Source organism: Emys orbicularis, chromosome 18, assembly GCF_028017835.1.
Source record: "Emys orbicularis isolate rEmyOrb1 chromosome 18, rEmyOrb1.hap1, whole genome shotgun sequence".
NCBI lineage: Eukaryota > Metazoa > Chordata > Testudines > Emydidae > Emys > Emys orbicularis.
In genome coordinates, this window is record NC_088700.1 from 7,799,880 (window position 1) to 7,811,975 (window position 12,096).

The 12,096-nt window shown below is 44.3% G+C and overlaps 1 protein-coding gene across 3 annotated transcripts in view; it reads right to left on the reverse strand.

Annotated features, from left to right (window-relative positions):
* Nucleotides 1-12,096, reverse strand: part of OLFM1 (olfactomedin 1) — a 48,986-nt gene that overhangs the window by 2,495 nt on the left and 34,395 nt on the right. For all 3 annotated transcript variants that reach the window (XM_065418810.1, XM_065418809.1, XM_065418807.1), the window contains exon 5: nt 4,540-4,646. In XM_065418810.1, coding sequence (XP_065274882.1) covers nt 4,540-4,646 — 107 coding nt within the window. The remainder of the gene's footprint in view (nt 1-4,539; nt 4,647-12,096) is intronic.

The window sequence follows — 12,096 nt, forward strand, 5'->3', positions numbered from 1 at the left end:
CCCTGGAATCAGAACTGTAAGGGGTGGAATCAAGCCCAGAGATTTTAATCTAATCTCCATCGTCATCTGAAATTTTGAAAGGGTTTGGATTGAAACCCCTGGTTCGAGCCTATCTCTAGTAGTTTGATTTGCTATCCTCGAAAAATGTCCTGGGAAGTATTTGTCAATTTCACACAGCCCTTGTTTTGATCAAAGATGTAAAAGATAATTATGCTACTTCCAGAAGAAGCTGCACTGCTTTGTGTAACCAAAGATACAATAGATGTAACTGCAAATGCATAAAACATCCACGGATCAGAACCCCATCATGCCATCATTGCCAGAGTCCTATGAAGTCATCTGCTCTCATATGGCTATAAACTTCCACACATTGTGTTTGGTTGTTTATCTTAGAATGGCAAATTAACTTTAGAGCTCTGCAAAACATCTGCACTGAACTTCAAACACAGCCCAGGTTTGAAACATTCTGCAAACATGGATGAAGGCTGTACACACAACTGCAGTGTTCCATGCCCCTCCTTTGATAGGCCTGAGATGGGCGTCAGAAGGTCCCAGATGGAACAAGATACTGAGCCCTCGGCAAGATGGTAGAGACAGGACATCTTGGGAGAAGGGAGGTGGAGTTTCCCCCTTCAAAGGTGGAGTTTATTGAATTAGGGGTTCCAATTTGGGGTTAAAGAACATTTTACCTTAAACTGAATTTACCCAGGAAATGGCAATGCTTTACAAAAATCAAAACTGAGCCATCGTATTGCTCTGCTGCTCCTGTTTCATTATTTGGCATTAAAAAGTAATACATGCCAAACTCGGTGGGTATTTTTAAAACCATAAGAGCAGAAAACCTTGCTATGATGCTAACATTTTAGGGTGGCTGAATCTGATGAGATTCCTTGCTTCAGAAAACAAGAGATTGATAGCATTGTCTCGAGCCAGGCATAGTGCAATCTGGCTTTGAGCTAGCTTCTTCCACACACAACTCTGCCAGCACACATCAATCCCAGCCTTCAACAGCCGCCTGCCCTTGCGTTGCCGGACTTCTCCGGAGAGACTCACAATCATGGCCAATTGTCTTCAGTGATATTATGACATGAACAAATGACTCATTTAGGGACCTGAACAGAAGAACACCCACCAAATGTATTGTGTGTTGTGATGTAACTCGGAGGTGATCAACACTTTGGTCACCACCCACCATCGACTTCAAACTTTGCCACTTAACCCATGAAATTCAGAGATGTGTATGTTTCAAATAAAATCTATTGTAAATAATACATGTACTTCTGAACTTAGAGCTACAGTCCTTACAAAACCTTGTTGCTCCCTTCCTACCTAAAAATATCATCTACTGGAGAAAAGAAATTATGTGTGACAGCTATTAAAGAGAGGGCTCCTAGATGATAAGATAATACAAATAATTAATAATAACAATAGACAAATAGCTTTCTGAAGATGCTAGGAACCACGGAAGGCCCTTATAATGCAATCAGCCAATTAGAGTTTGTTTTGAAGATGTAATGGGCCGGATTCTCCTCTTGCACCAGTGTAAATCTGGAGTAGCTGCACTAACATCAACGGACTGAGTAAATACTCCAAAATTCAGCCCAAGCAGAATAATCCTGTGTCTTATTGAGAGTGAAAAGAGAAGTGATATGGGTACAGGGTTCTGGTTCTGCTCCATAAATTACATTTTTAATGATGATGAGCATAAAGTTTGGTTTAATTATTGTCAGAAGTCATATCAGACGGATCCTGTGCAGCCAATCCTGTTACTGAACAGCTGACCATAAGCACTTAAATTAACAAGCCAGCCAGACAACTTAATTGATTATGTACTTTAAAAATCCCTGTAAGCTTATGGATACGCAAGGCCCGGACTGACGGCAGAATACAATAGGTCTGCTTTGAGAACCAAACAGCACACAGCAGAAGAATAATGAGCAACGAGATAGAGTCACTCTGCTGCACCAACCTCCATCAGAGAAAGTGATTAAATCTGCATCAGTTAGAAGGTACAACAGCAATAAACTTGTAATGAAAGTTTGTCACCAGATCACTGTGTCCCAGCCTTGAAAATAAGCATTTTAGCTTCACTTTGACATTTTTCATTATATGGCAACAGAGGCTTGGGTTTTCTTGACATAATCTCTCATCATTTCTTAAGGTTTGTACCACTGATGCCTGTAAGAGGGATACCTGGGACTAAAATTAAACCCCTTTCATCGGGATTTTGGATCTTGCGGTTGACTCAGAGTCTCTTGGGCAAGGCCACTAAGGGGCAGGCAAGAAACTGGGGCGTTTCACAGATGCATAGAGTTTAAGGCCAGAAGGGATTATTAGGTCATCTAGTCTGACCTCCTATATATCACAGGCCAGTACATTTCACCCAGTTACCCCTGTACTGAACTCAATAACTTGTTTGTTCATTAAAGCATCTCTTCCAGAAAGGCATCCCAGCTTGATCTGAAAACATGAAGAGATGCAGAATCCACCACTCCTCTTGGTTAATCACCCTCACTGTTAAAAATCCCTCTGCCTTATTTCCAGTTTGACTTTGTCTGGCTTTAGCCTTCAGCCAATAGTTCTTGTTATGCCTCCCTCTGCTACAGTAAAGAGCCCTTTAGTATCCAATATTGGCTCTCTGTGAAGATATTTATACACTATAATCATGACACCCCTTCTTCTTTTTAATAAACTCAACAGATTAAGTTGGAGAGAGGACGGGACAGACTGTCTTTCCCTCTGCATAGTGCCCTTGGTTTAATGCGCATGTTCAGAGCTAAGAAGCGTCCCTGAACTGAAATTGACTTTGGAATCATCAGTAGGTATCTTCTTCCTAGTAGGCTTCCTCCATCTCAGCCAGAGAACCCAAACAAAGGGTAAGCTATTAAATTAATTTGCCCTCCCACCCTGCCTTGACGGTGCTGCTGCTCCCCTTCTTTTGACTAAGGCTGCATTAAACAATAGTGAATTTCCATTTAGCCAAGCTTGTTTGTTTGTTTGTTTTGCATCCTATTCTGTCCTCAGCAAATGCCTTCCGATATTTTCCATTCTATCACTCATTGGAAACCTAGATTGATTTTCAGCGAGTTCTTGGCTTCGTACCTCCTTGTGAGCAGAGCCGCACAGTCTGAATTGAAAAGACCAAAACAGAGCAAAACAAAAACCTCTCTTGATGCAGCAAATTAATTCTACACATCAATGAAGGTGGAGGAAGGAGGAGGAGGGGAGATGTAGCTTGGTCAGATGACTTTATCTGAGAGATGAGCAGCAGTGTTATAGAAATGAATGGGACTTCGATGTCCCTTCCTGTTGGCTAATAACTGTCAGCCTGATTCTATACGGACCTGCACCTTGAGCCGTCATCTACACCTGTGTGAATTTTGTCAAAGCATGAAAAATAAATCTAGACTTGAACCACAAGCCAAATATTGGAGTCTCCCTCTCATCTGCTTTGTAGAGGACACATACCTGTTCATTATGCTTTAGAAAACAAGGAAGCTTCAGACAGGGAAGCCTTTAAAAAAAAATCTAAGGGAACATTAATTTTATAGAGAGCGGGCTGTTGCCATTAGCTGGCTAAACAGAAATGTGTACTCATCAGACCAATAAACAGCAAATGGATTTTAACTCACAGCTGATCATGAGAAGCAACTAGAGCACGTTTTGCACGTGAAACGTACTTGGAATTTGCATTTAGGTATCCAGCCGGAAATAAGGCCACTGTTTTACTGAGCCCCCTAGCAATGTGCTTTATAAGTTAATAAAAATAATTACAGATGTTGAGTAGCCTGCCTAGAATGAGTTTGATGGGTCTCGGTCCAGTTCCTAGTGCACTCATGTCCTCTCCATTAAGAACTCAATTGTAATCAGCCATAACAGGAAACTTGGTTGGCAGGTTGAGGATGGACTGACCCATGGAGATGGTACTATCCTCTCCTCCACGGGGGCAGTGCCTGCATGCCAGAGGTGAGGCAGCCTGTGGTGGGTGGGGGGGAAACTTGACCCATCATTACCAATGGATAAAGAGAGAACTCCAGTGGCTGTGAGTCTGGAACTTTTCCGTGACCAGTAAAATTAACATAAAAAAATGTCAGGAATAAAATAAATAAGTAAACCTCCCCCTCTCAAAAAAAAAAACAACAACAACAAAAACAAAAAACCAACCAAGAGGCAAAGCTTCAAGAAGCGTTACAATGTGTGGGGGTTGTAATGACTTGTGGTCAATCTCTCCAACTCCCTTGCCTTTGGGCCAATCAAAGAAGAGCCTTTTGAGAATCCATTCCAGGTTTGACACGTAGCTCAGCACCTGCTGAGCAGGACCTTATGAGGTTAATAAGTGCTGTGTGGATATGCATGCAGTGCAGACAGGGTCAATAAAGCTCAGACGCATCAAGTCTTTCCACTGTCTTCAGTGGGCATTGGACTGGAGATGTGGTGGTGGACCTCCATTCAGAGTCTCAGTGCTTTGCTGCAAAGAGCTCTGAGTAACATGGGACATTCTGTGTGTGGGACGGGGGGAGGGGAACATTGTAATCTTACCTTGTTTTCACCTTCTGGAGCTAAAGGATCTGTCATCCATGATCCAAACCTTGATCCAGAGGTTTTTATTGTGACTGGGTCACTTATTCCTGTCAGCTTCCCACAAGCTGTAAAAAAGCGGAAAGTCGGTGAGCAATGCGACGAATGAGTGAATAGGCTTCAACGTGTGTGGCAGACCTGAGACATTCAGAACCTAGCAGCTCTGAGGAGTGACACGGGCATTAAGACTCGCCCGCGTTGCTGTGACATTGCCTCTCTCCAGTTGATAGGGAGCTAGTTTAATTAAGGGCAATTAGATTGCGAACAGCTGTCGGATGCTTTTGTTTGTTTCATTCCGCTTAATAACAATTGTCCTTATCACAGTGCCCCTAAGAAAATGAACTTTCCCGAAAACAAACGTGCTGCGAATGTCGCAGAACAGCAAATGAGGAGAAGAGTTAGCCAGCGTCAGGCTGAGAAATTAGCCTGAATAGTGACTGTTCAGTTTTGCTGTAACAGACCTGGTGCTGCTCATTCTGAGTCTCCAGACATTCCTCTGACAGGTTAAAAAGGTGGGGCATTATATATAAATATACTTATCTTCCCAGAAAAACTATCTACCTGTACCTATCTGTCATCTTCTCTGGTGCTCAGCACCATAGTATCTAAGCACCTCACAAACAGTAATGTCTTTTCCTCACACACAACGCCCTGTGAGGTAGGGAATTCTTGCTACACAATTGAAACACAACACAATTAAGGGCATGAGTTTTAGAGGCACGGCACCCCTGCCACTGGCTTTACCTGGAGTTTTGGATGGTCAGCATCTCCGAAAATCTGGCCTTAGTGATCTGCCCACGGTCATGCAGTGAGTCTGTGGCAGAGCCAGGAATTGTGGCCAGATCTCCCAATCACTAGTCTAGTGATATAACCACTGCCCAAGCTAGTGAGCTTACCAGAACTGGGATTTGAACACATGCGCATTGGAACTAAAGTCTAAGGGCCAGATTTTTAAAAGGTATTTAGATGCCTCAGGATTTGGATAGGATTTTCCAAAGCACCTGGACTCTTAACTCCCATTGACTTCAAACCCACCGAATTCAAGGGAAGTTACATGCCTACACCCTTTTGAAAAGGCACCTATCTGTGACTAAATACCTTTAAAAATCTGGCTCTGATGTCTTAACCACTCATCCATTCTCCTTGCTCCTTCAATTCTCTGTATCAATCTATCTCTTCCATGGTTCCACCTAGTAAAATATAATCTTGTCTCTTTCTCAGGATTCACACCAATAAATGTCTTCCGCGCTTCATTTTTAGGGTCTAAAATATAGCCATACGGTGATTTCATATTTACAATAATACCCACAAGTTTCAGTAACGCTGCCATCCCAGGCTGTTGAAACACTTGCATATACGCACTAAAGAACGACAAGGGGAAAGTCAAAGTAAGCTGCAGCAGAAGAATCTGCAGACTGAGACTGAACGTACTGTTGCTACAGGAGCAGTCATTTAAAACCCTCGCACCAGTTCTGCAAAGCAGCTCTTCTGGAACCATGTCCTTTATAAGCTGACATAAGGGTAGACGAATATGGATAACAATGCAAACTAAACTTGGGAAGGTGTTCGCTGGCTCTGATCTTTAGGTTTTTAAACCTGTGACACTTCAGTCAAGGAGAAGGTCTCAGTAGTAAAGTGGCGCGTATGCTATTGTCAATGGATTTTGATGCTTGAACTGAACTGCAGCGAATATGGTTTCTTTAGCCAAAACTGGAAATCAGGGGCCAGATCCCTCAGGTGTAAGTTGGCTGTAGCTCCACTGAAGTCAATGAAGCTGTGCTGGTTTACAGCAGTTCAAATCAGGCCCTTGGTTTTAAGCTGTTATTAAGTACATGCCTAAGATTTCTGGGATATCTATTCTTTGAGTTTCCACTTGGTCTGTTCTAATTAGCCAACTGGACGGCTTCTTAGCTATTCAGTAGTGGGTGAGATTGTTACCTCTACTCCAGCCCCTTTACACTGGACAAAAGCACCAGAGCAGTGAAAAAGCCCCCTAAATTTTCCCTAAAAGCCCTGTATGTGGCTGAGAGACGCTGTGAAAGAGAGCCGTAAAATGGCCTTCTGAGGCCCCCCTCCCAAGCCCTGGCATGAGGGACATGCTGCGGGTGTGGCTGAAGGTGGGAGGAATGCATCAGGGACGGGGACACAGACACATCATGCAGCTCTGTGGAAATTCTGGCCGCCCTGTAGCCCATCGGCCAGCCCAGCGAGGCTGTGGTAACTTAGGCCTCTAGGGCTGTCTAAGTTACACCAGAGTCCCCAACACAGCCCAGAATCAGGAAGGCAAAAGGTCCCTGGAAGCCATGTCAGCTCTCCCACTGTAAACGACACTGGAGGCAATGCACTTTCCTGTTACAAGGTAAACTAGGGTAAGTCGCCCTGGGTGGGTGATGTAGCACTGACCTCGCCTAGCTACCTGGCAGTAAACACTACAAGTGCTTTGTCCCAAGTTAAGATTTTACGGGGACATAGCTATTGGTGTTTCTTAGCTTGCTGTCAAAACAAACAAGCAAACAACAAAACCCCTCATTGTATCAATGAAGACAAAGCCTTAGACAATAAAAAAATACCACCATCCTAGTGTGTGCCCCTGACCCCCACCAATAACAATACCATTCTTTAGCCAGTCATGACTTCCCAGAGTAAAATCTCTCACTTCAGATATGGTTCTTTGCTTCCATGCGTTGCAGCACATCTTCAGCCTACCACCATACGTCTGATATGTTCTAAAGTAACTACCAGGGCTATTCTGCATGATCTCACCCCCAAACAGAGATGGGATGGAAATGTAGGAGAGCACAGCCAAAAAGCCGAGCGTCCATGCAGCCCAGAATGTAGGTTGAACGATGAACGCTTCTTGACATGGACTGAATTCAGCCTAAATCCCTCTCAGCCACAGATGAGGTATTGGTGAAAGAATACAAAGAGTTAAAAGAATATGCGGGTAATTTCTTGCAAATTTTCCTGCACAGGACCAGCCTCTGTCTACTGAGCTTCCAAATGCTCCCTGCCATTCTCATACCACTACATTGCTGTCAATTTATTCACTATCCCTCTATTTTCCTGGAAAGAATACTTGTATAAAGCCCATTGATTTTTTTTTTAAAGCTGGTGTTGTTTGCAAGTAGTTAGGCTACAGCTCACTTTGCATTTAGCTGGAGACACATTTATAACCGTTTCCCAGTGGAAAACGAGGGCTGATCGTATTCCAGGCTAGAAGTCTCTTTCATGGTTTAAATCTGTCGTGAGCCGCAGGTGCCAGTGGGCAAAATCTAAAAAGTTGGAGCTACACTGCCAGGATTTAGAAACATAGGACTGGAAGGAAGTTCCTGGGTCTTTGAGACCAGGCCCTGCTATCACAGGTAACCCCATCATACAATCCCATTCATAAATTTATCATGTAGATTAAGAACCTACCACTTGAACAAGACTTGTATCCTGGACTCTCATATTAAAAGTCAGATGCATTATCGATTTAGCCACCTGAGTTCCATCTCAGGTAAGACAACATCAGTCATTGGGTGTTATTGTTCTGGATGGGCAGCTACAATCTTTGCACTGCACTGGGAATTTCTAGTGGCATTTGTTCATTCCAGCCAAGAAGCAACTACAGACATTACACAACCGTCTTTTTCATGCCATGTGCTTAGTGATTGCTGGATATAAGCTGTGAGGAACTGCGTGTTGTGAAAAACTCTACGAGGTGCTGAATTCGTTCTGCTAGGCATGGAGACTCCTCAATGTGAATCCAGCTCAGCATCTCACAGGATAGGATCCTTGTATAGCCCGTCTATTATAAATAATTTGCACATATACAGCCTCGGATCTCAAACTGCTTTGCATACATTAATGAGTTATGCCTCAAAAGGCCCTGGTGATTTAAGGTTAGGGTGACCAGATAGCAAGGGTGAAAAATCCGGACAGGGGGTGTGGGTGGGGAGGGGAGGAATAGGAGCCTATATAAGAAAAAGCTCCAAATATGGGGACTGTCCCTATAAAATCGGGACATCTGGTCACCCTATTTAAGGTTCTTGATTGTCGTCCCGTTTTACATCTTGGGAAGTTGAGGCATAAAGAAATTATCTGATTTATTCAAGGAGATACCGTGCAATGAGTCAGCGGCGGAGCTGGGACTAAAATCCAAAATTCCTGACTCTGCAGCCCCTCATTTAACCATTAAACAATACTGCCTGTCATAGAGCCTTTTAATTTTTAACTCCTCATTGACTGCCTTCTTTCTGGAACTCCTAAATTATGCTCCTTAATCACACCCGAGGGCTCACTCTTGAACAACAAAGAGCAACCCTTTCAAACTCTTAGGTGCTGAGTATTTGCCTACATAGCAAACTCAGCCCTTCTGGGCTCAGAAAATACGAATAGCAGGGATATGTGGGCCGCCGCTTTGTTCTGTGTTCATACAGCACCTAGCGCAATGGAGTCCTACCCAGGGCTCCTGCGTGCTACCACAATAGAAATAATTAATAATAATATGTGCAGGGCTCAGTCACGATCTTTATACTTCTTTATACTCACACTCATGTTTTTCATACTGAATATCCCAATATTTGGGTAAACCCGAATAACCCCCCAATAGCTCGGTGTTTCTGCTTGTTTTTCCTCTGACTCTTTTAGTGCTTCAGGGAACCATTTATGGTGCTTAAGTTATGCAAGTTCAGACATTTGGAGGGTATTTCAAGTCACTGGGTGGTGAGACTAACATAAGATGACTTGGGTTTGCTTTATGTTGTCTCCACAAATTATTCCCGGATGCAGGGGGGGAAAAGGGAGGAGCTTGAAAAATCAAACACGACTGCACAACTGCTATGAAATTCCAGTCACTGGAGGTTTTTAAGGACAGATGAGACAAACATCTATCAGGCATGGTCTAAGCATACTTAGTCCAGCCTCAGCCTGGGGGGATGGACTAGGTGACCTCTTGAGGTCCCTTCCAGCCCTACATTTCCCCAAATACCGTGTCAGATTTATTTGGGGTCCTGTAGAGCCCGACTGCACAGGGCTAGAGAATGGCAGTCAGACTCATGCCAAACACCAGGCTGGCTCAGCAAATATGGTTTAAGGCTGAGATTTTCAAGGCTCAGTTCACTGGGGTTCCACATGATCCCTTGTTTTGAGCTTGCCTTCACTAAATCACCCTCGAGGGAGGCGAGGGCATACCTCAGCCATCTAACATGGGTTCCAGCTACGACTGTCATCTCTTCACTAGGCTTGTAATAGGGGTTAAAACACCTCTTTTTGCACAGCCAGTGCGTGAGGTGTGGTGGCCGAGCAGCCATTTTAAAGCCATAGGATCTTTAGATTCATGGCAAAGGGCTGGTTTGATTTTGGACTCAACAGTTATTGTGAGTAGCCAGCACGCCAGGCCAAGTTCGGGCCTTGCTTCATTGCTGGGGATAGATTCTCCCCCCCCCGGGCAGAGGGAGTCCCATGGAAGTCAAGGGAAATTATTTGTATCCTGCAGCAGGACAGTGGCAGGGCTCTACTGGGGGGGTGGAGCAATCGCCGCAGGCACTCTGCTGGTGTGGCCTGAGTGAGCGTGTTACGCCGACAGACCCCGGTCGCCAGCAGGCAGGATTGAACCTGGGACCTCTGGAGCTTAGTGTATGAGCCTCTACTGCACAAGCTAAAAGCCTCACGGCCCTTAGAAATTAATGAGTCTGCTACAGCCTTAGCTAAATTTGTTAGTCTCTAAGGTGCCACAAGTACTCCTGTTATTTTTGCGGATACAGACTAACACGGCTGCTACTCTGAAGCCTTAGCTAAGTGGTCTTGGTGCCACTAAATGGGACAGAGCACCACACCCTGGAGGTGTGTGGGTTACAAGCACTCCGAACTGCGAGCTCTTTACATCTGCTCTTTACATCCTGCTTTTAAAGGAATAATATGAACTCAACCAGATGCTAGCAGGCAGCTCAGGGCATGGAGGTGGCAGCGGGGGAAGGGTTATGCCCCTTTGAGCCAGGGAGCGGATTCCCAGGCTGCAGCGCCTGTGTGGAAGCATAGGGAGAAGCCCCCTTTGTCTTCGTCCCCACTACCCAATCCATCCCAAGGCCGTCAGACTTTCACCCTGAATTTGTTAATCCAGCAATGCACCTCCATTTGCACTCACTGGAGACGCATCTAGTCCAGTGTGATTTTACACACCCCTATTGTAACACTGGGGGCATCGGGATCGACTCTCTTCCTTTGCAAGGACAGTTCTAAGGGTGGAAACAGATTTTTCTTTAGCAACTAGAAAGCTCAGCACTGATCTTGCCTTTGTCTTCTGGCTGGGAGACCTCTAATCTGACTGCTAATCGAAATGCAGCTGGGATGGATGAATGCGTGTGTAGTGAGGGGAGGGGAGAACACACTCCTCCAGTCCCTAAATTGTACTATTGTGGGGCAGAGTTTTGTTGCTGTTGTTTTGTTTTAGGGATCAGCTCCCTATTCTGTGCCGAGCCCCATTTCATATTAGGGTGTGCACATTTTTCTTAATCCCTGTAAAGGGAGCGCTTTAAGAATCAAGGGGAAGCTTGAAAGGGAGAGAATTCCAAACCTGCAGAGAGCAGCTGCTATCTTAAACTTGTTCTCTAATTCAAGGAGCAATTCTGAGTGATATTCTCGCTACTTCTGCAAGAGTTCTCTTCGGCGCCTGAATAGAAACCTTCACATCGCCATATAAATAGCGATCTTTAAAAAATGTGAACGGAACAACAAACGGAACCTGCCTTTGGATAGACACACACACACACACACACCCAGGGTCAGGCAATGTTCTCAGTATTGATTCTTCAGTAAAGCTTAGGAGAAATAAAAAAGCATAGGGGGAGAGGGACGTTGTCTAAAACAAATCGTTCTGCAGCAGTGTGGAGCTCAAAGCAATGGGGGTTACCGGAGGAAAAATACCAAGGAACTGGGAAGAGGCCCTCAGACACTGTGAGATGTCTCTGTCACGAGTCTAGCACCTTCAAGCTGGCCAGGCCAATGTGGGCCAGGTATTTAGTAGCTTTTTAAGTTAGTAATACTGTAAATACCCTCTAGACTGTGAACATGGCTTGGACAGAGACTGTTTTCTTTGTTATTGTCTGTATAGTGCCTACCACAATAGAGCACTGATCCTTCACTGAGGTTCCTTTGCACGTCTCCAATACAATTTTTCCCCCCCAGTTATAGAGCTGAGCAAATAACTAATAACTAACTTAGTCAGCACATTTGGGTTCATTTTGTGCTGGTGGAATATCGGTGAGCAGATCAAAATTTCCTTGAATTTTTTGCTATGAATTTAATCAATTAATTCTACGTTCACGTTTTATATACTCTGAAATAGCAAGGAACCTTCAGAATTTAATCCATGTTGGTTAGCTGCAGTTTACCCCTTAAACTACATGACAGGGCAAGCATAGAAGTATTTCCAGGGCAAATACTTGCAAGCACAAATTGCAAAATCTAGTCCCACAAACGCTTGCTGTAGAATTCACTCCCTGCAAATATCTGAGCCAGTAACACTCTGATCCATGA